This window comes from Alexandromys fortis, unplaced genomic scaffold, assembly GCF_014885135.2.
Source record: "Alexandromys fortis isolate MF-2015 unplaced genomic scaffold, M_Fortis_MF-2015_v1.1 scaffold_56, whole genome shotgun sequence".
Lineage (NCBI taxonomy): Eukaryota > Metazoa > Chordata > Mammalia > Rodentia > Cricetidae > Alexandromys > Alexandromys fortis.
In genome coordinates, this window is record NW_026067935.1 from 9,410,057 (window position 1) to 9,435,454 (window position 25,398).

Consider the following 25,398-nt stretch of genomic DNA (forward strand, 5'->3'; position numbering starts at 1 on the left):
ATACAAACCAATCAAAAAATGGAGGTCAAGCACAAGCAAATTATCCCACTGGTCATCAACAATTTTTGGTCAAGTCCAAGAACACACCTATGACAGAGCATGTGCACCACTGATTCTGAATGGGGCCTCACCTAAGGTTCTTAGCAATAGTCAGTCTGTCTGTCTGTCTGTCAGAAAAGCCTGAAGTGTGCCAGGCACTGCCAAAGTACACTAATAAGTGCACGAGAAGGAGCTGGACTCACCTGAGTAAATGTGATAGGTTTGTCCCTAGAAATATAATCTGCATATTTACAAGTAAACATTCCACAATCACTCCCATTCAATTGTTGAGGAATCTCCTAAACAAAACAAACAGAGGGGGAAGAGGTAAAATATCATTACATATACAACCCTTTAGTCTCTCTAAACATCGCCGTGGAAAAACAGTGTGATGATGGTGGATGAATCTGGTGCTACCCAAACACAATCACTCTGACTCTCAGTGGATAACCTGGTGTTATACACACACAGATCACAGACAAACACAATCACTCTGACTCTCAGTGGATAACCTGGTGTTATACACACACAGATCACAGACAAACACAATCACTCTGACTCTCAGTGGATAACCTGGTGTTATACACACACAGATCACAGACACAATCACTCTGACTCTTTATGGACTAAAAACTGTCATCATGATACAGCATGTGAGGCCACACAAACACTTTGCAGAAGAAACAAGTAAGGCAAGTAAGAGTTCTAAGCAAAACAGAACCCATCAAACACGATGAGGGTGGGAAAAGAAGGAACGGCATTTGATTCATTACAAGAATAGTAGTGACAATGATTCATATTATTATAAACTTTAAATAAGCCCGAAAACGCAAGCATATATTTCAATACTGTGGAGGTTACATGTCCTAACAATCAGGGCACCTGCCCATTGCTTGGGATCCCTACAGTTTCCAGGGAGATGAAAAAAAGATTTTAATCTACTAGGATCATTCCTTGAGAGCTTAGTCATGTCCTTGAGGCAGAAACACAGCTAGGAGCAAGCAGCTCTAAGACATTAGAAAATAAACCTGTATGAAAAAGCTGTGTGCTCTCATCCCAATCTTGACTTGACATGACAACAGCCATCTTGAACTGTGACCCTAACTGAATCTGAGTTGAACCTGGTCAGTTTCCACAGCACAGTTTCCTAGCACACTACGGCAGGTCAAGCCACTGGAGTGGTATGTATGGGAGTTGTAGGACCAGACTATGACATCATGAATACGCAGAATGTGCCTTTCGTCTGATATTAGCTGGAGAAAAACCAGATCACTGTGGTTAGATGAGGTCTCTTCCATGTGACCTAACCACTAGACCTGCTGCCACTTTGTGCCAGTTTCTGTGCAAATGGACCATAAGCTGCAGTCTGTTGTCATGGGTCTGCCTGCCTTTGATCTCACAGTATCCTGGGGCCCATTTTCAGACCTGAGACTGGGTTTCCCCAAACAGTTTATACCTAAAGTAAGATGAAAGACAAGAAGCAACTATCTTGGTTACACGGATGGTTATAGGTTTAGAAATACAAACCTTAGGACTAAGGTTGTATCCACGGACCCTAAATTCAATCTTTAGTGTGAAACACACACATACTTCAGGAAAATGAGTGAAACAAGAAATACAGACAGCGTCACTTACATGTGGCTTCATGCTGTAGTGGGTCCACTCTAAGAGATTGAGATCTGTATTTCTTTTGGTCTTACTTTCATCCTGCAAATACTGACTAAAGAAAACAAAAACAAATAATAAATTTATCAATGGAGGCCCAGGAGACCACCCACTGTGATTAAAAAGGACCACGTGATGTTCAGCAGGGATGTCATTCTCAAATCTGATTCTAATTTGGGGGTGGGGGTTTCAAGACAGGGTTTCTCTGTAGCTTTGGAGCCTGTACCGGAACTCACTTTGTATACTAGACTGGCCTTGAACTCACAGATGTCTGTCTCTGCCTCCCAACTCCCAAAAGCTGGGATTAAAGGTGTGTGCCACCACCGCCCGGCCTGAATCTATTTTTTTTTTAGAAATATAATTACATTTTTATTTTTAGGTTGTCCTTTCCTGCTAGTACAAATTATATATGTTAAAAGATATCATGCATGCTTACTTTAGAACAACAACAGCAACAAAAAACCCCTAAAACAGCCACTCAATTACCAACTGGCTATGTATTTTTCTAGTTCTCTATATCATCTGTAATATAGACAACTAAAGAATTCATCGTATACTGTATTGAAAAGTACTACTCAAGGTAGTGAAAGTTTTTAGTGCTCCAGAGGCTGAGGCAGGAGTCCAAGTTTGAGGGAAGTCTGGGTATGTAACAGAACAAACCCAGTGCTCAAACAAGAGCACTACCTTAATCTGAAAGAGACAAGGTTGGTAAGGAACTCTTTAAACCAGGAAGAGCTGGACAGGGAAGCAGGCAGGACCGCTATGCTGCAGAGCCCAGCTGGAAGCCCTCTCCAATAGGTGTGTGGCCTGTCTAATGAAGCAGCCCAGGAGGGAGCAGCAGAGGCTGCAGGAAAGGGCTGCACAGACCTGCAGCACAAGGAAAGGCCATGGTGGGGTGCAGGGGTTCAAGGGAACTACCAGAAAGGACCTGCTACCTCTACTCCTTCACAGGCCAGAACCCCAAGTACAGTGAAGCTACAGAGACAATAGTTCCCCGCAGCAGTGCCCACTCGTCCACACAGCAGCACCACAGGGAACTTTAACTGGAGCCAGCAAAATCTGAGGACTTCACCTTTCGATTCAGCGCCGCTGTGAGCAATTCAATCCATGGGTATTACTTTTACCTCTTATTTTCTATGGTTCAATTTCAACTCTGGCATGCATGTCTCAGGATGGTTTTGCTTTTGTTTGCTGAGGTTTTAGGACTATGTTTCTCCACCTGGTTTACCAGAAGACACTTTTTAAAATTTTTTATGTAGGGGGCTGGAGAGATGGCTCAGCGGTTAAGAGCACTGCCTGATCTTCCAAAGGTCCTGAGTTCAATTTCTAGCAACCACATGGTGGCTCACAACCATCTGTAATGAGGCCTGGTGCCCTCTTCTGGCCTTCAGGCATACAAGCAGAAAGAATATTGTATACATAATAAATAAATAAAATAAATAAATATTTTTAAAGTTTTTTTTAAAATGTGCACCAGTGTTTTGCCTGCATGCATGTCTGTGTGAGGGTGTCAGAGCTTACATGTACAGACAGTTGTGAGCTGCCATGTGGGTTCTGGGAACTGAACCTGGGTCCTCTGGAGGAGCAGCCAGTATTCTCAACGACTGAGCCGTCTCTCCAGGATCTCCCCACCCACACTGTTTTCTTCTACTGTGTTTCATACACTCCCCCTCTTTTCTTAGCCATATCCCCTCCTTTTTAAAAAGATTTATTTATTTATTTATTATGTATTCAGTGTTCTGCCTACATGTATCCCTGCAGGCCAGAAGAGGGCACCAAATCTCATTAAAGATGGTTATGAGCACATGTGGTTGCTGGGAATTGAACTCAGAACCTTTGGAAGAACAGGCAAAGCTCTTAACCACTGAGCCATCTCTCCAGCCCCATCCCCTCCTCTTTTATTGTCTATAATATTCTATAGTTTTAATGCTCTCTAAAATCTGTGGACCCCAATAGTACACCAACACTCCCTTCCTTTTTATTTTACCCACCTTGGTTTCTTTTTACTTCAAAGTCCATCTAATATTCAATCCTTCTACTTCCCCACCTTACTTCTCTCTCATCAATCTGATTAACTAAGATCTGCAAACACTCCACATTGTCCTTGGTTGTTTCCCTGTAGAGCTACTGGAGTCTAAGGGTCCATGATATAAGGTGAGCATGACAACTGCACGGTGGGAACAGCAAACAGCTGTGGCTGTCCTCCTAGCTCATCTCCTCAGGGGATAAGATGGAACTCACAGTAGGCACCCGGACTCCCGGACTGAGGAGCTATTTTCTGAACTACACACTCATTACCACACCCAAGTCCCACCTCAACACTGCCAATACTTCAGCTAAAAGAATATAGCTGATTAGAAAAAAGAAAGCAGCTTGGTGTGAAGGCGTAGGCCTTTAATCCCAGCAATTGGAAGGTAGAGGCAGGAGGATCTCTGTGAGTTCAATGCGAAGATAGTTCCAGGGCAGTTGGGGTTATGTAGACAGATTTGGTCTCAACAAACAAACAAACATGACAAAAAAAAAAAAAACTCTCCAAAACCAAAAACCACACCAACAAAAACAAACAATAGCAAAAGATTTAAGTTAATAATAATAAAGAAAAAAACAAGCACGCAAAGAAATAACACCAGCTGTGTAAATCCCAACGCAGTACCAAGGAACAGGGAAAGAGACAAGCATCAGTCCTGTAGAAATGACTGACTATTCAGTAACGGTGTCAGTGACAACCCCAGACCTCAAGACGATGATTACAAACACATTCAAGGATGATAACAGATGAAAGGGTACAACAGGGAACCAGATGTAAGGCCATGCACCTTGAGTTTTCACAAAGATGCCCAAAACACACAGAAAAGACAGCTGTTTTCAACAATTGGTAATGGGAAAATTGGCTAACTACCCTCCCCTGCAAAAACCCAACCCAAATTCTTGTATCTCTCAACCTGCACAAAAATCACTTCCAAATGGATCCAGGGCCTCAATCTAAGACCTGAAACTCTGAAACTGCTAGGGGAGAAAGGGGTACACTGGGGGCAAAGGTAAAGACTATTGAAATAGGAGTCTGAGGCTTAGAAATAAGGCCCATCATCCACAAGTGTGCTCTATGAAACTAAAAAGCTTCTGTACAGGAAAGGAAGCCATCAATTAAGTGGAAAACAGCCTCCAGAATGAGAGAAAACTCCTCAGAGGACCAGTTTCTGGAATATACATGGAATTCGGAACTACACATTGAGAAAAACCAACTATTACAATGGTACCGAACAGAGAATTCTCAAAAGAGGACGATGGCTAGTATGCATGTAGGAAGTGTTCAACATTATTAAAACTACTCTGTGACCTCACCAGTCAGAACGGCTATGGGAAGACAAATGACAACACATCCTGGTGTGGATGCAGGGAAATCCTCGGTTGGTGGAAAGGTAAATTGGTGTAGCCACTATGGACGTGAGTGTGGAGGGTTCTCAGATGGCTACACATACAACTTCCATGTGTCCCAGCTATACCACTCCTGAGATGTGTACCCTAAGGACTCTCTATCCTAGGAGAAGCCTGCACATTCATGTTCACTGCTGCTCTCTTCTGCTGGGAGCCGATTTGAATGGCTGCCATTACAAGATGGCATTTGGCCCCGGCCTCGCTTGATACCATAATAAAGGTTGCAGTTCTTCCACTAGAAAACAGGAGGAGTTGTTGTGATCTAGCTGCCCACCCTCCCCCTGACCGGCAGGGGAACTTCCTTGTGGTCTGTAATTGACAGGGATGTTCTCCTGCTTTCTTTTCTGCCGGTGGGTCTCCAGAAAAGCAGTTAAGGTATCAAAATATCAAAGGTTGCTAGGCAGACTCCCTATATAAGCAGCTACAGCTCAGAGCTCGGGGCCCCTCACTTTCTGCTCTCCCTTCAACCAAGAGGCTCCAATAAAGCGTGATTTGAGAAGAATCCTCGTCTGGTGGCTGTTCTTTCCTGCTGGCCAGGGAGTTCGCCGCACTCTTCACAATGGCCACGAAGTGGAATCAGCACATGTGTCCATAACTGATGACATACACAATGGGATTTTACTCCACGGCAAGGACAAATGAAATCAGGAAATTCACAGGAAAATGGATGGGACTAAAGAAGTTACAGTAAGTGAGATCACATAGGCTCAAACACTGTATGCCCTTCTCACACATGTGAATACTAGCTTTTAATTTTTATATCTGTGTGTTTAATTTGGAGTTATCTGTAGAATTCAGGAGACTTGAAAGAACCTATGAGAAGGGCAGGGGCTCTGAAAGGAGCATGTTGGGAATGCCTGGGAGGAGTTTTCAAAGGATATGAGCAAGACAAATCATTTACACTCATAAATCAGCAAAGAATAAAAGATACTCTATAGGAAAAAACCTGGCCTTGTCAACAATAAGCTAACTCACTGTACAATTTGCCTTTTCTCACTTGAAATTAAGAAACAAAGTAGACTGGACTAGAAAAGTCACAGTCGTGAAACGCCTTCTTTAAGGCAAGAAAACAGTTTTAAATTCAAGGAGGCTAAAGAGACATTAAGTACACGTCTGAGCTCCTGGCTCCTGGGCCTGTGTTTAGAAAATGTGTGGCATGGGCATGTGTGCCTGTAATCCTAGCACCAAGAAGCAAACACAGGAGGAGCCATGGGTTGTGATGTCCAGCCAGTCTAGCCTAATCGGAGAGCTCCAGGCCAATTAGAGAGCCTGTCTCAAAGCAGGCAGATGATGCTTATGAGGACACTTGGGCTGTGTCACACAGACACCAGTTCCTATGTGTAGCCATACATACACGAACATTCACTAAAAATGACTTTACTGATATATAACTTCCTAAGCATGGGTAATATCACTGCAGTTATAGAAGAGATTCCTTATTCTTGGGAGATGTATTTTTGTTTTTTGTTTTTAAGACATGGTCTTACTGTGTTGATGAGGCTGGCCTTGAACTCAGAGATCCCTGTGCCTCTGTATCCCAAGTGCTGGTATTACAGTGTGTCCACCACAACAGGCTATAAAGATTTTAAAAAGTATTTGTGTATGAGTGTTCGCCTGTATGTATTTATGTGTATCATGTGTGTCTACTGCCACTGAGGCCAGAAGAGGGCACTGGATCCCCAAAACTGGAGTTACAGAGAGTTGTGGGCCACCATGTGGATGCTGGGAACCGAATCAGGGACCTTTGTAAGAACAAGTGATTTTAACCACTGAGCTATCTCTCTGCCTCAGGAGATATATTCTTAAGCACTATAAGTAATTAATTTTAACCTCAATTTTAATCTCAAAGTCCTCAAATTCTACAAACCAGACCTTCTAACTTGAATATAGAATAAAATTATGCAGGACTATGATGCAGATTCTCAACTGGAATAACACTGTCCCCAACAGGGTTGAAATTGCTTTCAGGAGGTAAGAATTCTAGGTGTCTTAATGCTTTATAGCCTTCTATATGAGTCCAACAAAAAGAAAAAATCTTTTCTATTTGTACAAAAGTCCAGACTGCCTCCAATCCAAGAGCCTCCTGTCTCAATCTCCCAAATTAGGATTAAAGGCATGAGCTACCATGCCTGGCCGCAAATAAGTCTTTTTTATTTACTTGTTTTTTGAGACAGGGTTTCTCTGTGTAGCTCTGGCTGTCCTGGAACTTACTCTGTAGACCAGGCTGGCCTTGAACTCACTGAGATCTGCCTCCCATGCACCACCAGACCCAGCTAACAATAAGTTTAATCCTTAGTATTAGGCACTCTTACAGTGGGGAATTAAATTTTTCTCCTAATGGAAAGAGACAAATATCACAAACAAGGGGGCTGTGGAGAGATAGATGGCTTAGTAGTTAAGAGCACTGACTGCTCTTCCATTTGATCCAGGCTCAATTCCCAGCACCCTCATGGCAATTTATAACTGTCCATGGTTCCAGTTTCACGGTATCCGACACCCTCATACAGACATGCAAACACCAAGTCACATAAAATTAAAAAAAAAAAAAAAAGATAGCATAGCTCCTCTGGCAGTCTTTAATCCCAGCACTTCAGAGGCAGAGGCATGTGGATCTCAGCAAGTTCGAGACCAGCCTGGTCTACAGAGTGAGTTCCAGGACCGTTCAGGAACCCTGTCTCGGGTGCCCCGCCCCCCAAGCATAACTAGTTCATTGTGCTGATTGGTTGTACATGCAAAGCACATCAACATGACACAAGCTAAAGTTAGCAACGAGGAAAGAACCATTAAGAAAGTGCCTCCATGAGATAGGGCATTTTATTAATTAATGATTGATAAGTGAGGACCCAGCCAATTGTGGGTAGTGCCTTCCCTGATGTAGTAGTCCTGGGTTCTATAAGAAAGCAGACTGAGCAAGCTGTGTAGCGTAAGCTGGTAGATAGTGCCCCTCCATGGCCTCTGCGTCAGCTCCTTCCTCCAGATCCCTCACTGTTTGAGTTCTTCTAGATCGGTGATGGCCTACAACGTGGAAGTATAAGCTAAAGAAACCCCTTTCTTTCTTGTGTATGTTCCCCAAGTTGGTTTTGGTCATGGTGGTTGTCACAGCAGTGACAACCCCACAGTTGAATCTTTACCTTTGACAACTACAGCAAATGTAGCCCCTGCTTTTAACGTTAGTAAGGATGAACAAATAAGCTATATTCAGTTTACAAAGAGCAATTATTGGGATAATTGGTGTTCTTAAAGGTGTAGTGCCACCCCACCCACCCCCAGTAGATATCCCATGTTCCAGAAGAAAGCCATGTATCCAAAAGTTGTGGCCAGCACAAATTGGTTGTTAATATTTTATTGTATTTACCTTCCTATCTTTGAAAGGTTCCTGGACATTGCTAATCCCCCCCACCCCCAACACACACACAACACACACTGTTTAGTTTTATTTTCTGTGTCTGAGTGAGTGTTTTGACAGTGTGTCTGTATATACCTTGTGCCCATTGAGGCCAGAAAAGGATATGAGAGTCCTGGAAATGGAGTTACATGTGGTTGTGAGCTGCCTTTTGGGGACTGGGAACCAAGCCTGGGTCCTCTATAAGAGCAAATGCTTATGAATCCATTGAGCCATCACTCTAGCCCCAAAGATATATTTTTATTTTATGTGCATTGCCATTTTGCCTGCATGTGTGTATGTTCCACAAAAAAAAAAAAAAAGAAAAGATTTGTTATGTATACAGTGTTCTCCATGTATGCCTGCACACCAGATCTCATTACAGATGGTTGTGAGTCACCATGTGTTTGCTGGGAATTGAACTCAGGACCTCTGGAAGAGCAATGAATGCTCTTAACCTCTGAGCCATCTCTCCACCCTGGAGCTATGCTTTTAAGGGAGGTTTCTAGCAATTACTAATGGAGTCTCTCTTCTCCAAGGTCTTACTTTCTGTGCTTTCAGTTACCTCAATCCAAGAATATAAAATGGAAAATTCTAGAAATAAGCATTTCATAATTTTTAGACTGCACACTGCTCTAAGTAGCATGAGGAAATCTGGTACCATTCACAATATACACCCCTGAATTTCTAAAGTGTTGGTTACAACATGATATGGAGCCACGTGACTAAAGATGACAGTCACAGAACTATGGCCACAGCAGAAGGTTTCTCAATGTTCAACAGCCATAATCAAATGTGTGATGAAATAGTTTATACTATGATATTATGAACTAATGCAGTGTTTGGGCAGTTTGGACCCATGCTGCATCAGCAGCAGCAGCAGCAGCAGCCGTTTCACTACAGCCTTGGTTCTCAAGAAACCACAAGCATACTATACACTGACTGTTCCATCACACCACCAACCACCAACCAATGCTGACTGACACGCCTCACCTCAGACACAAGACTCCCGTACATTAGCAATTCCACTGTTTTTTTAACTGTACAGTTTTTTGCTCCTATAGAAACAAACTTGTCTAACTATAGAAAACAGACTTTTACTATTTTTCTACCCAGCATAAAAGTATTCAAAGATATCTCTGGGTTGTATCATGTTAGAATGTCTGATTTTAAAAACTGCTATTTGTGCGTCAATCTCAGCACTCACAAGTCAGAGAGAGCTAGATCTGTGTGAGTTCAAGGCCAGCCTGGTCTACAGAGAGAGTTCCAGGACAGTCAAGGCTACAAAAAGAAACTCTGTCTTGTGGGGAAGAAAATTGGGGTCAGCAAGATGGCTCAGCTGGTAAAGATGCTTGATGCCAACCCTAACCACTTAAGTTTAATCCCCAGGACCCACTTTTTATTAAAAAATGTTTGATTGTATACCATTTTATGTACCTAGAGCCACACAGAAATTTCTCAAGTGAAAAGGGAAGTGGGGACTATTTAAGAAGCCCTGCTCTATACCACCCATCTATATGTACTTGCTGTCCTATTAGCAGAATACTTGTGTCCAGGTAACAATTATTTTCCTTAATAATGACCTCTAGAGGCAAAAATAACAATACAAAGGAGGTTCCTGAAACACGGGAAAACAGAGGAACTTTCATCCTTTGGGACAAAGCACGGTCCACACAGGTTGGTTCTGCACTGCCTGTCTTGTTGATGCTCACCTGGACGACACCTGATGACAATGGAGACTATTGAATTTGGAATATTTGCCTACACAAAGCACACATTTTATTTAAAAAATATCCCTGAGTTCTATGAATCGAGTTCCACTCTCAGAAAATACAGTTATAAGTTGACTCTAGAACTGCAGGCCAAGACTCCCCGAGTATTTCAGAATACCCAGAATTCTAATTTCAAGGAAATCTGATTCCAGTCAGGATTGTGGAGAATATGTCTTACACCGAATCGCCTAAAGTTGCCCTCCACGATCTCGCAAACAGAAACTCTCAGCCAAGATAAGCTCCTAAGTTAGTTTAGACAACAAGGTGGACGTGACAGAGCCCTGAAGAGAAGCACTTCATATCATGACACACTACTTCATAACTGCATTAAGACAGCCACCCAGAGCGCCCTAGTGTTGAACAGAAGAGAGATCCAGTGGAGGAAAGACAGCACAGCAGCGAGACTTTCAGACCATACTTACAGAAGAATCTCACAGATCCTGTGGCCTTTCTGTCCCATAGAATCCAGATACTTAAGACACTTTTTTCTTAGGTCCATCACCTATATGGGAAAAGGCAAAAATTCTCAGGCAGACATCCTTTTCTGCTATTTGATTTTTACTGAGATAAAGTCTCACTATGTAGCCCAGCCTGAACTCCAGATTCTCCTCCCCCAGCCTCCTACATACTGGGATCTCGACATGTGCTACTATGCCAGTACCACACCATGCCAGAAACATGTAAGCATTAATAGTAGTATGATTTCATTTCTAAAAATAAGAACATTTAAAACTTTTTAACATATGTAGCAATATGAACAGATTTCAGAACTTTTACTTGAAGTTGTAAAACACACACAGTTTGAGATAAATAGGACAAACTTCAATTCCTATACAAAGGCACCAGTAATCCTCCTAGCATGGGACTTCCCCCTGCACCTTTCCTGATAGAATCAGAGCTCCTTCTAAAGCATGCCTGTAGCTTCCGAAGCTGAACAAGTGAACACCTAGAAAAAGGACTCTACAGAGCTGGCCTTTCTCACTGGAGGAGTGACAGCAGCCTTTGCTGCAACTGGGGTACAATAGCAGTACAATCCTTTTTTAGCATGTGCAAGGTTCAGGAATTGATCCCTAAGACAAGAAAGGAAAGACATGGGAACAGAGAAAAAGGGAGAAGGAAGGGGGCAGGAGGAAAGAGAGGAGAAGAGGTGGTCAGAGAAAGAAGGAAAGTGAGGGAGAGAGAAGAGAGAAGGGGAAAGAGAAGAAGAGAAGGAGGAATCTATAACCAAGCTCCAACAATTAACCTTCTCAACTCACCACAAGGCTCCAATGCACCTTCCGATGAATAGGTACCAGAACAAGCTCTTGTTCAAAGAGATTTACCCCTTTGGTCCATCTTTTCACTGCTTGGTAACCCCCAGACTTTAATTTAGGATAGAAGAACGTACTGAATGCATGAAGTGCTGGATAGCCTTGCTTTTTACTCCTTTCCACTAAAAGATTCATGTAAAAATTAATGACCTGTAAAATACCAAAAAATTAAAATTTGGAACATGGCAAATACATTACAAAATTAAACTGCTACCTGAATCAGGAAGTGAGATGCTTAGGGAAAAGACAGTCCATGCAAGAAGTCAGAAAACAACTGTTCAGTACAAATGAGCAAGACAAGGAAGAATAAAGGGCTATGGATTGAACTCAACAGCCCAGTACATGCAAGACACTGGATTCAATTTCTAGTACTGGATCATCTCCCTAAATGAAAACCAGCAAGTCATGTGACTATAATTTTGAAGCACATGAATCACATTTCTATGCAATAATAAAAAGGCATATGCAACTGTTATGCAGAAAATGAACTATTAACTATAGCACTACATCCAAAATATCCCTCAATTTGGTTATATTTCCTGGAAGGAAAGTGCCAAAATATTTATGAAACCTTTGAACAATAATTTTTTCAAATATAAAGTATTTTTCAAAAACTTCATAATAAGCAAATTTACACTTACATTACATTTACAAATGACAGTATTGCTGGGTGGTGATGCACACCTTTAATCCCAGCAGAGGCAGAAGCAGGTGGATCTCTTTGAGTACAAGGCCAACCTGGTCTACAGAGCAAGTTCCAGGACAGTCTCCAAAGCAACACAAAGAAATCCTGTCTTGAAAAACAAACAAAACAAAAAGCCATATTTTCATGTAACTGGGCTTGTGACATAGGGAGATGGAGCAAGAGGAGCAAATGAGAAAACAGAGGACAGAACAGCTAGCTGAAAAGGAGTAAGAACTAAGGCAGCTTTTGTGGACTATGTTATACAGACAACAAACTGAGTGACTTTTATAGTTATCATTTGCTATGGTTTGAACACACTTATCAATCAAAAATTCTTTAAGGTTTATTTTTAACTATGTGTGTATATATGAGCATATGCACGCTGAGGGCAGGTTCCCATGGAAGCCAGAGACAGAGATCCTTTGCAGGTAGAGTTACAGGCTGTTAGGCCAAAGGATGTGGGTGCTGGGAACCAAATGTGGGTCCTAACTGCTGTCCTTTCTCGGAAATACTTACACAAGAATCTAATACTCAGCGTGTCGACAGTAGGCAATGATTCACTCAGGAACACTCTACCCATGGATGAGACTATTCTTATGAGGAAGCTGAAGGGAGAGATTGCCACAGTCCTCTTCCCTTCCCGTGTGTGAGGGCCCAGACCCATTCTCCATCACTGTACCAACAGCAGATAATAAAGCTGTAGGCATCGAGACTGGGCTTTGTAATCATCAGAACCAACCGAGGGCAATACCCTTTCTGGTGGGGGAGAAGGGTAGAGACAAGGTCTCACTATGTAGCCCTGGCTGGCCTGGAACTTGCTATGTAGAACAGGCTGGCACTGAACTCAAGAAATCTGCCTGCCTCTGCTGGTATTAAAGCATTTGCCACCACCCCCACTCCAATACATTTTAAATGAGATGTTTTGCTTTACATATTACTAATCAGTGATACATAACTCAGCGGGAGAGTGTTTGCACAAGAGCCTAGGTTCAATTTCAAGCATGAAAAAACAAAACAAGAAAGAACACCTGGGGCTGTGTGAAAGCTATGACCCAGTTATTCCGGAGGATGAGGTGAGGCAGGAGGATCACAACAGAGTTCAAGGTGTGTCTGAGCTCTTTAACATAAAGCCAGCCTGGACAACTTAGTGGAAACTTGTCTCAAAACAGAAGACAAGAGGAAAAACAAGAGGGCAGAGGCTATAGCTTAGTGTGGAGCACTTGCTTGTCTGTCCAATCCCTGGCACTAAAAGAAAAGGCAGCAGAACAGAAATTGCTTCCCCAGCCCCTTCTAACTGGGTAGAAGTCACTTTGATTATAAGCAGGTGACAAAGCAGGAAGAGAGACTGACCTCATCATTGAGCCACTGATAGTTCTTTAAGGTCTGGATATCTCCTCGAGTAATTCGCAATTTGAAAGCGCTGCTTAGGATCTCATCTGGTGGACCATGGCCCAGAGCATTACTGATTTCCTTTTCCATGTCCTGAATTAGAAGGTCCAGAGGACATGGATTTAGCACAAAACCACTAGCAGGTATCAAAAGCCTGAGTGAGAAAATGCCTTTCATCTCAGCAACACCTGATGATCTTTGAGAACAGTCACTATTCAAGAGCTACAAAACTGCAGTGTAAAAACATTCAAACTTACAACTATAAAACAGTCTTAATAAGTCAGGTGGCAGTGGCGCACACCTTTAATCCAGCACTTAAGAAGCAGAGGCAGGTGGCTCTCTGTGAGTTCCAAGCCAACCTGGTCCACAGAGCAAGTTCTAAAAGAGTCAGAGAACTCCTGTCTCAGAAAAATATAAAAGCAAACCAAAACAGTCTTAATAAAGGATATCTTCCTTTAATTATTTTAGTGAATTATGCAGATAAATATATATTTAGTTTATGAACCCAATCAAAATATTACCATTATTGTTTTTTTCCTTGCCACACAATTTTGTTATTTTATGGCTTTACTATTTACTATTTTTTCACTATATTCAAGTACGGTAATCAATGAAAAAAGATTGTTTTAGAAAATCGCAATTTTAAAAATGTTCAATACATTCATTCTTGATAGCCCATTTTAAAACTCAAAACATCTGAAGGGCAGAAAACCAATCAGTTACAGCAATGTGATAGCACATGGTTGTAAGCCCAGCATCTGAGAGGCAGCAGCAAGAGGACTGCCGTGAGATCCAGACCATCCTGGGCTAAGTAATGAAAGAAAAAAAATCCCAAGACCCCCAAAACCAAGTATAACTGATCTATCAAGCAACCTTCACACAGACAAATAATCAACATAGCCAATATAAGAAGACCCAGAGTCCAGGTCTTGTTTTGTTTTTAAACTTCATCTACTCAGTCCTTATCTAGAGAAACTCCTCAAAACAAAGCATGTGTTTCAGTTTAGAGACAGGCTGAGCCACACAGGAACCATACCTCTGTAAGCTCAAAGAGATCTGATCTTCTCTCCTTTTCTCGGCTCGGGAAGTTCTTTTCCTTCGCTTCAAGCACGGACACTTTTCTCCTGAGTAAGCCATTGCTCCCACTTCCAAGGCGCAGCCGAGCAGACACTTCTTCTGACAGATCAGGTTCCAATTGGTGAACCCTTGTCTGACCAAAAGAGTTTCAACATTGACTTGGTTCCTCTTATACATACAACACACACTACATATGGAACATAAAACTGTATATGTTATGAAAGAAGACATAAAGCTAATTGTTTTCTAGTTTTAACTGTCATGGATTTTCGTTTTGGGTGGTGAATAAATGCATAAAAATAGATTCGATAGTGAAAGTGCGAAATCACTGTGAAGCCTCACAGCCTCTGCTCCAAGTGGCCTTTCTAACTGTGCAGTTCACTGAGCTGTACAGACTTTGGGTCTGCTTAGTTTTGGTGTATGATGTTTTTTATAATTAGGTCTATAAAATTAAGAAAAAAAAATGTGAAACTCTGGCACTAACTTGAAGACAGAGAGAGAATGAATAGGAGAACTGGCAACTCTCTAGACCATAAAAAAGACCCAGCCTGTCTATATGCCCTGGCAAGGGTGAGCGGAAGCTTCAGGGTTAAACAAAGGTTCACGGGGCATGTCAACTGCAAACTGAAGCACTCACATTCCTTGGGGAGCAGGAAGGAAAGCATTTTCAGTTCCTATCCCCATCTAATGTGTAGTTCTGTATAGTTTAGAAAGGCACGAGGTATGGCCTGCAGCGCATTATACACAAGAATTTACTTCTGTCCTTATTCAAAGTCAGCCTGTGTTAATTAAACCTGCTTCAATTTATTTATTCCTCTTTCTGTACTGGAGTTGGAACCTAAGACCTTTAACATGCTAAACAAACACTACTACTAAACTACAGTCTAGTCTATTTCATATTTGTATAAAAAAAACCAATATATTGTAGAAAATACCACCGAACTACAGTCTAGTCCTCTATTTCATATCTGTATTTAAAAAAAAAATCTATTGTAGAAAAGCAAGGCTATCACTAATGGCTGCTAATTAACTCATGCATACATAATGAAGCTTCCACAAAACCCCAAGGACTGGGGATTGAAAATGTAGCTCAGTGGTAGAGCACTTGCCTTACATATACAAAACCCACACCTTACAAAAAAACAAGTTAGGAAATGTGTTTAGAAATAGAACTTTGGAGTAGAGCTACAGTATTCTCCAGAGATCAGTGAGCATTCTTTGCTCTTGCTGCCTGCCAGGCAGACCACTCCCTCCTTCATTTTACAGAAACAACAGCTCTCACGTGTTGTTTAGACTTGGGCCTCCCCAAGTGCTAAGACTGTCAGCATTCTTTGCTTTGGCTAAGTGAGTGACAAGTGATAGACACAAGAGTCCATCAGAACATAAGATAAGGGAATGCTTACCACTTTGTAATTCTATGTAACTAAAATATAAGTAACAAAGATTCAGTAAATCTATTTCTGTGTCGGGGTGTGGTCGTGCATACCTGTAATCCCAGGTAATTAATTAATTACCTCTAATTAATTAATCTAGAGGCAGAGGCAACTGGATCTCTACAAGTTTGAGGCCAATATGGTCTATATAGTAAGTTTCAGATCAATGAAGGCTACACAGTGAGACCCTGTCTCAAAAGTGTGTGTGTGGGGGGGGAATATACTTCTATCAGACACTAAATGTTTAATAAAAGACTTTATCATTAAAAACCTGAGTATGTCTACAGAGATCACTGAAACAATGATTCTAATACTCACACTGAAAGTAGGCCGGGTGGTGGTGGCGTACTCCTTTAATCCCAGTTCTTGGGAGGCAGGTGGATTTCTTTGAGTTCAAGCCAGCCTGGTCTACAGAGTGAGTTCTAGGACAGCCAGGGCTGCACAGAGAAACACTGTCTCGAAAAACCAAAAACCAACTGACAAACACTTTACCAAGGGCGTCAACTTACACCTTCTTTTTCAAATCGGAGCCCCGCCACCTTCTCTGTGTCAGCTCTCCCTTTTGAGTACCTGAGAAGGAAACCATTGAGAACTTACAGACTTCTGCTGTTGAACACGGTACATGTAGTTCCAGAATAAGAATTATTAGTCGTGCACATCTGTAATACGAGAACCCAGGGAACTGAGAGCAGGAAGATCAGTTGCTCAAGGCTACATAATGAATTTGTGTCTAGCCTGGGCTAAATAAGATCCTGTCTTAATTTTTTTTTTTTTTAATTTTGAAATTAGGATTCACTGATCTCTAAACAAAAGTGGTCTTGAGAACACTGGCCTGCTGTAAATAAACTGGGCCATGCTAATGTTTTCCTCCCCGTGAGGACTGGCCTCTCTGAAACTGAGCTACAGAAGCCTCCCTCAGGTTGTCTCTCTCTACTGGGCACTGTAGCAGGCAGCGGAAGGAAATAACATGAAGGACTGGTCCCAGAGAAGTGCAGTTCCTGCTGGGACTAGACCTCTCTCTGGAGCCTACAATTTTGGAACAGTCTGAAGAAAACTTCAGGGAAACAGAGACACCGGTGAGAGAGAAGCTGCAGAAAGCCAAAAGCAGAGCTGAACGGGAGATTCTGACAGGTGCTGAGAAGACCAGATGCCGACAGAAATACGGACACTAGACATACTCATGAGGTCCACACAGGGTCCATGGTATTAGAAGGTGAAGAATGGCTCTATTTTCGCTGCAATCTGGAACCTTATCTGAGGGTGATTTTACAGAGGATGAAGTATAGGAAGAGGTGGTACATGCCTGTAACTTCAACACTCAGTAGGCAGAGGCAGGAGGATCAGAGCTTGAGGTCAGCTTACTTACAGAGTTAAGACCCTGTATCCAAAGACTGTGGAGGTGGATGAGTCAGGAAAATAGTGAATTTGAGTCTTGGACCCATGTAAAAGCTGGGTGCACCAGCACATGCTATAGCCCAGCTCCAGGGAGGAAGAGACAGGAGGCTGAGGCTTGCCGGCCAGCCAGGCAATAAGCTCCAGGTTCAATTAGAGACGTTGTCTAAAAAAGTAGAAAATGACTGAGGAAAAAAATCTAATGCCTCCACCTCTGACCTCCACACGTGCACGCACACACACACACATACACACACATCCTTCCACCTCTGACCTCCACATGCACACACACATACAGCCCTCCACCTCTGACCTCCACACACACACACACACACAGCCCTCCACCTCTGACCTCCACACGCACACACATACAGCCCACCACCTCTAACCTCCACAAGCACATGCACACACACACACACACACACACACCTCCATCTCTGACCTCCACACGCGCACACACACACACACACCTCCACTTCTGACCTCCACATGCGCATACACACACACACCTCCACCTCTGACCCCCACATGCGCATACACACACACACACCTCCACCTCTGACCTCCACATGCACACACACACACCCCTCCCTGCCCATTCTCTTAAAAAGAGAAGGGTGGGGAAGCAGTGACAAAGGAACTTTAAAGGCAGTTTAGCAGCCAAGATGTAGCATGGTTACTGCTGGAAGATTTTAGCCAAGTTTATAGAAGACTCGGAAGGAAAATGCAGAGCCAAAGGACGAAAGGGATGGACAAGGATGATGTAATTACTTAAAAAGATTAGTACTGTTAAAACTCACCCCAACTGCCTGTCCCCCCAGGTACTTTTCCTTAAAATAAGAAACTGGCCACAGGTTTAAAGCACAAAACTGTGACCTTGTCTTATTTACTGTTTTATTATTATTGAGTGGTTTCTTTGTTCTTGGTACTCTCACACTTTACTGGATGGGTGACAGAAGTTCTGCAATACACAGTGTAAATCAGAGGGCAACCTCGGGAGGTTGGTTCTCTCTACCAGTGGGTTCTGGGGATCAAACTTCAGACTTGGTGGCAAGCTCCTGAACCATCTTGCCAGCCCTGAAAAATCATTTTGAAGACTGCCTGCCTTAAGAAGAAAGGTACCCTCCTTGCAGGGAGCTGCCTATGGTCATCCACCTAACACTTTTAAGATCACAGCAGCTGTGGTCCAAGGGAGCTTAGCTATTGCCAAGTTGGTAAAAGACCTTGGTACTGTCCATGTGGTAAACTTGCAATGGTTAATCATGATTCGATTTAGAGCCACCTAGACGACTGGATGTGTCTATGAGAGGCTTTTCAACAGAGGGGACAAGCCCACTCTGAATATGAGCACCAGCACTCCGGAGACTGCAAGCTGGGAGGCTGCTTACAAGCCAGCATTCCCTTCCTCTGCTTTCTGATCTATCATTACCTTGCCATGCTTACCCTATCACAATGGGCTGAACCCTCTGAGGCAAAATCAATCTAAACAGTAATACCTACTCAATTCATCTGAAATGGAATTCCAATTAGCCTTGTGAAAAGTTGTCAACTTTACAAACTTTTAAAACTTTCCTGTACAATTTCTGTTTACACATTAATATATCAATTTAGAGCTCTCTGGGGATATCTTTATGCCTGCCAGAACCCACCCTGGCACATAATTTATAAATTTATAAATACTAAACAGTTAAGTTCCCTTAAAGTGGTCAACAAGCCTCCCTGGGAAGGCCCGGGACAAACTTCGGGTTCTGCAGCCCATTCACACTTCCTCACCTCTGTGGCTCACTTAAACCAGACAGCCAGATTTGGACCCTGGCCACTGCTGGCCAAGTCTGCTATAAAGATATAACCATCCAAAATCCTAAGGAAAGCAGAACTACCTTCACTGTTCCTATGTCTGAGACAGCGGCCACTGGGGATGTCACCCACTTCTTTCCCTAAGCCCTGGTGGCTACGAGCCGATAGCAGTTTGGAAGAGTCTGACTTAAGAACTATTTACCTACTCATAGTGCTGACTAGTTAGCAGACCGAGGAGGTCCACGGTTCCTCATGGGTATTCATAAATGTGACTTGTGAGAAGACTTACTCTCAATGAAATCTTAGAATTAAAAGGGCCACGCACCTCTTCTCACTTCTCATTGAACAGAGAGGTCCCCTTGTTTCAACAACTCTGTCTGTGGGGATGGAAAGAAAAGATCCTTTACTTGCCAATCCCAGGCTGGAATGTCAACTGTCAGATTCACAGTATCAGCACATTTGTTTGCACTGGTGTTAACGTGAACTCCAAAGCCACTGGCTGCCGCACACACAAGCACCTCTAAAATGCATGTCACTTTTTCTTCCTTCAATATAAGCTTGATCACAAACTGATAACAGATCATTCAATAAGCTAAAGACATTCAGTGAACAGTATTAGAGAAAGATAAGACAGTTAATATGAAGTAAATTAATTTTAGTCTCACAAAATATACTACTATACAGGCATTAATCCTAATTAATCAATTTAATCTTAATAGCATTTTTCTTTTTTAAAATAAAACTTCAGGTAAGTGCTAGCCAATGCCTTGAAGTCTGACAATACTTTACAGCTTAGTATAGCATCTTTGAATAGTGTACCGATTTGCAACCTTATAAGCATGCGCTCACATGAGCAAAGGTCAATGTCTTATGATGGAGCTCAGTCTGGAACTCACACTGTTTCGGAACAAAGTGGGTTGTTCTGACTCCATGACTCTGCTCCTCCACCCAGCCTTTGGTCTTTAATGTGTCCATCTGACTTCTCTGAGAACTTAGAAAAACAAAAGGAGAAAGATCAGCTCAGGCACAAAAGGTAAGGCCTTAGTCACACAGAGAAAGGACTAACATTCCAACCTTTAATATTAGGACGACAACAAAAACCTATGATGTGCAATAACCAAAGTTAAACTTCCAAATGATAATTTGTTCTTTCTGCATTCAATAAGCTAGACAATCCTGAGACTCAGCTTGAAGTCCCACACTTCAGAGGACTCTGTGTATTTGCAATCACTTGTTAGAATTACCAGGCGAACTGAAATCCTGAGCTTACACCTTCCTGCCTACTCCTCCAGATAAAAGTACATCTTTTCAAATCACCTGCATGTTGAATTAACAAGCAAACTTCTTATGACTTTACTCTTATTCCTAAGCAGAGGATTCTAAAATGCAATCACTAGATGCCTCGGAGACTATGTGTGTGTATGGGGAGGAGAAAGGAAAAATGAAATACAGGAGAAGCTGTGAGGGAGTGAAGATAAAAAGGGGTGCTGGGTGGTGGTGGCGCATGCCATTAATCCCAGCACTTGGGAGGCAGAGGCAGGCAGATCTCTCTGAGTTCGAGGTCAGCATGGTCTATAAGAGCTAGTTCCAGGACAGGAACCAAAAGCTACAGAGAAACCCTATCTTGAAAAATTAAAAAAAAAAAAAAAAAAGATAAAAAGGGAACAGAAGAAAGGAGCTAGGACAAAGGCAGAGACACAGATACATGTGTCGAGGAGACTGGGCAGTTGATTGAATAAGAGTTCATGTGAGTTGGAAGTGGTTTTCAATGGGTATAATCTCAGCATGTGGGAGGCTGGGGCAGAAGAATTATAAGTTCTAGGCCAGCCTGTGCTAGATAATGAGCAACAAAAACATCCCCCTTCCCAGAAAAAAAAAAAAAAAAAAGAGTTCATGTAGGCAAAGGTCTGTAAAGCTAACAGAAAACTACATTTTGTAAGCCACTACACTACAGTGTCAGACAAGCTCCACGGCCAGCACCTCACTAGAAACAGAAGAAAGGTACATGCTAAGGACACATGTTAGCAAAGGATACACACTAAGGATATATGCTAAGAAAGCACTCGTCAGTTCTTACCTATGATGTGAAGATACGGAAGGGAGAGTGTTTCCATGACTACCTTCTTTAAGTCGCTCCAATAACTTTCGGTATTTCTCCCTTTCATCCTTTTGGNAAAAAAAAAAAAAAAAAGATAAAAAGGGAACAGAAGAAAGGAGCTAGGACAAAGGCAGAGACACAGATACATGTGTCGAGGAGACTGGGCAGTTGATTGAATAAGAGTTCATGTGAGTTGGAAGTGGTTTTCAATGGGTATAATCTCAGCATGTGGGAGGCTGGGGCAGAAGAATTATAAGTTCTAGGCCAGCCTGTGCTAGATAATGAGCAACAAAAACATCCCCCTTCCCAGAAAAAAAAAAAAAAAAAAGAGTTCATGTAGGCAAAGGTCTGTAAAGCTAACAGAAAACTACATTTTGTAAGCCACTACACTACAGTGTCAGACAAGCTCCACGGCCAGCACCTCACTAGAAACAGAAGAAAGGTACATGCTAAGGACACATGTTAGCAAAGGATACACACTAAGGATATATGCTAAGAAAGCACTCGTCAGTTCTTACCTATGATGTGAAGATACGGAAGGGAGAGTGTTTCCATGACTACCTTCTTTAAGTCGCTCCAATAACTTTCGGTATTTCTCCCTTTCATCCTTTTGGACACCCTGGATAAGAAAGTATGCAAGCTGAGTAGAAGCTCATGAAGCCTAAATTCAAATTTAACCAGACACTGGCTGGTGAGATGTAGCCCACAGATGAACTTTATTTGGGGAACACTGTTCTTAAAATTGCTTTAATTAAATACCAACTTTAAAAAAAAAAAAAAAAAAAAAAACTTAAAAATCTAAAATCTTGACCTCTTTAGAAAAAAACTGTTTTTTTCTAGGTAGGCCATTTGCTTTCCACGCTACTTCACTCATTTACATTCAACCTATGGGTCCTCATCCCAACAGCCCTTTCACAGGGGTGGCCCAAAACCACCTGCACATCAGATATTTACATTACGATTCACAACAGTCGCAAAATTACAGTTATGAAGTAGCAACAAAAACTAATTTTAAGGTTGGGGGTCCCCACAACATGAGGAACTATTTATTAAAGGGTCGCAGCATGAGAAAGGTTAAGAACCACTGTGCTAGATCTTGGAGGCATTTGCGTCTTTGACAGAACTAAGATGAAAAAAGCTGAGTTGACCAGAAATTAACAGAAAGAATCCACTTCATAATTAGAGTCCACATCACCAATGGCCTTGCAGCCACATTAATTAATTAATAATTTGTGGTGCACCTCACCCAGCAGACCTCGCCTGGCCTTCCTGGACAGTAACCGCTTCCAATCAGTCTTCACTGCCCGTCAGGCTCTCTTCTGCCTGCCATAAGTGCTGACGGCTCTGCCCATATCTCGTCTCACACTACATCTTCCCCTGAATACTCTTATCAGCTCCCTTGAACTAAATTACAACAATATGTAGAAAATTCAGAAACATGTCTCTAACCCTGCCTTCTTCTCATAACTCCCATCACCTATATCCAAGAGTCTACAGGAGAGGTCTTCTTGCGTGTTTCACGGGCACTTTAAACAATGTCCAAAACTGAAGTCAGCATCTTCCCCCTAAACACACAGGGTATCTTGGTCAGTGACATATATTTATCCAGAGCTGAAATTTGGGCCTCAGGTTCTCCCTGTATGCTATGTATTATTCTCAATTAACAAACGTGTCCTTGCTAAGACTAACTGCCCACCACCTTATCTGCTATCTGCTTAGTCATATCTCAGATCTCCTAAAACACTCAGGCTTCTCTTCTGAAATTCTACAGAGGGCCTCTGGCCCACAATTCCTTTGGCTTGTCTGCCAAATTATAAGTTATGTAAAACTCCTGAAGGCAGGGGCCAAATCTAGGATTCACAACCCGAATTACTAAAAACTAGTGCAGTATCTAGGACTTGAATAAATATTTCTTTGATGAACCAAGCAGCTCCCAAACCACCCACCAAATTCAAACAGTGGGTGGAATTGGGAAACAGCAGAGACAGAAATCATGCTCAACACTGCCATGTCGAGAAATGAAGGACTATCATCTCCCCCTCTTACTCCGCACTCTGAAAGGGAAGGAAAAGCAGAGCGGAGCATCTTTCACCACCTCTACTGAACACAGCTACTAAAGTTCATCAAAGTAAGTAAGGCAGGGCACGACGGTGCACGTGTTTTATCCCAGCTTTCAGGAAGCAAGACAGACAAATTTCTGTGAGTTAAGAGGTCAGCCTGGTCTACACAGGGTATCGCAGGACAGCCAGGGCTCTAGAGAGACCATGTCCTCAAAAATAAATAAATAAATAAATAAATAAATAAATAAATAAATAAATAAATAAAGTTGAAAAGCAATCTCTTCCTAATGGGATCCTTTCTTAACATCTGAAACTGACTCAAAGATGCATGTCCAGAGTAGCTCCGGGTACTGACCGTACAACAACAGTACTTATTATGAGTCAAAGCAGGCTGGGGAGGCCAGAAAGGGACAGACGCTGGGACACTTATAGTCACTGTACCCCTGCAGTACCTTTTGAATTGTATGTCACAGTACACAAATTATTACTCAAAAGTCATTAAAAACATTTCTTTAAGATACCAGGCTGAAAGGGCTTACCTCCTCCACTGTGCAATGGGGACGCCTTGCACCCTTGCCACCCTCTTCCGAAACCATCTCTGTTACACCCTGCTCCTGAGGTTTCCATGTTAAGGAACTCTCTGGATTGCTTTTGCTATGGCGACGACCACTTGGTCTTCTATTATAGCCTTCTGATTTCAATGTGTAACTGAAGAATAAAAGGAGAGAGAGAGAGAGAGAGAGAGAGAGAGAGAGAGAGAGAGAGAGAGAGAGAGAGAGAGAGAGAGAACATATCACTGATGAGATTTAGGCTGCTAGGTCATCTGATTATTCTGCTGTTCTAGTTTAAGACTGTTAGCTCTTAAGCAATCATCACTTGTAAGAGTCAGATATCCCAGCATTCCATTACAGGACGTCTGCTCTGGTCACTAGAGCTGTCACATGAAAGCCCTCCTCCTCACAGCCAGGTTTCCACCTTAACCCCATATTTAGCTCCCTACAGCACATACCTCTCCCCCAGCAGCTACTTTTCCTTTACTCAGTGTGCACCACTGAAATATCAGCTAAAGGCTAGCAAATTAGATGCTGGGACTGCAGCTCGCTGTAGTCCTAGCCATTCAGAGGCTTAAAAATGCTTCAAGCCAAAAATCTAAAACCAGTTGGGCAAGGTAACAAGAGCCATCTCAATTTCTAAAAGGTGTATGTCAGGAGTGGCTGGGGGTGTAGATCAATGAGTGGTAGAATATTCAACTAATATTCAAGGACCTGGGTTCAATCCCTAAAGCTTGGAAGGAAAGGGGGGGGGGGAAAAGAGGGAAGGGAAGGAAGAGGAGAAAGAGGAAGAGGGAGGGGAAAGAAAAAAAATGAAACCGGAAGGAAAAGGATGGAGAGGGAAGGGAAGGAAAAGGTTAATGATTAATAAAGAAACTAAATACAGCAAGAAAGCTGTGTCACTTCTGCTGGTGACAAAACTTGCCTCTCTCCTTGTTACTGCCAGCAGCCCAAACTGATATCATAGTTCTTGGTAAGTGCTTTGAAAAGGATACAACATGCCCAATACAATTTTTACAAAAACACTGCACCATCTCTAAAAACATCCACAGTCTCTTAAATGTACATACTAATGCCATTACAAAGGAAGGTAAGGAGATGCTCAGGATTAAAGCACATTGTAGAAGACAGAAAACAAATACTATGCAATCCTGAACTGGATCCTGATCCTGGACAGGGAAAAACCTAAAATGGAGAAATTTAAGTAAAACTTATTAAAAAAAAAAAAGCCAAACTTTATAACCTATAATTATATAAATAATGTCCTCACCCTTAAAGAAATGAACTCAAATATTTAAGAAAAACAGCAGAAA

At 42.2% G+C, this 25,398-nt stretch overlaps 1 protein-coding gene across 2 annotated transcripts in view; it reads right to left on the reverse strand.

Moving 5' to 3' along the window:
- Window positions 1-25,398, reverse strand: part of Senp2 (SUMO specific peptidase 2) — a 47,908-nt gene that overhangs the window by 3,311 nt on the left and 19,199 nt on the right. For both annotated transcript variants that reach the window (XM_050146314.1, XM_050146315.1), the window contains 11 exons: window positions 24,074-24,242; window positions 21,993-22,093; window positions 20,273-20,367; window positions 19,702-19,753; window positions 16,697-16,757; window positions 14,714-14,887; window positions 13,639-13,770; window positions 11,550-11,753; window positions 10,716-10,795; window positions 1,675-1,759; window positions 243-338 (listed from right to left, as the gene is read on the reverse strand). In XM_050146314.1, coding sequence (XP_050002271.1) covers window positions 243-338; window positions 1,675-1,759; window positions 10,716-10,795; window positions 11,550-11,753; window positions 13,639-13,770; window positions 14,714-14,887; window positions 16,697-16,757; window positions 19,702-19,753; window positions 20,273-20,367; window positions 21,993-22,093; window positions 24,074-24,242 — 1,249 coding nt within the window. The remainder of the gene's footprint in view (window positions 1-242; window positions 339-1,674; window positions 1,760-10,715; window positions 10,796-11,549; window positions 11,754-13,638; window positions 13,771-14,713; window positions 14,888-16,696; window positions 16,758-19,701; window positions 19,754-20,272; window positions 20,368-21,992; window positions 22,094-24,073; window positions 24,243-25,398) is intronic.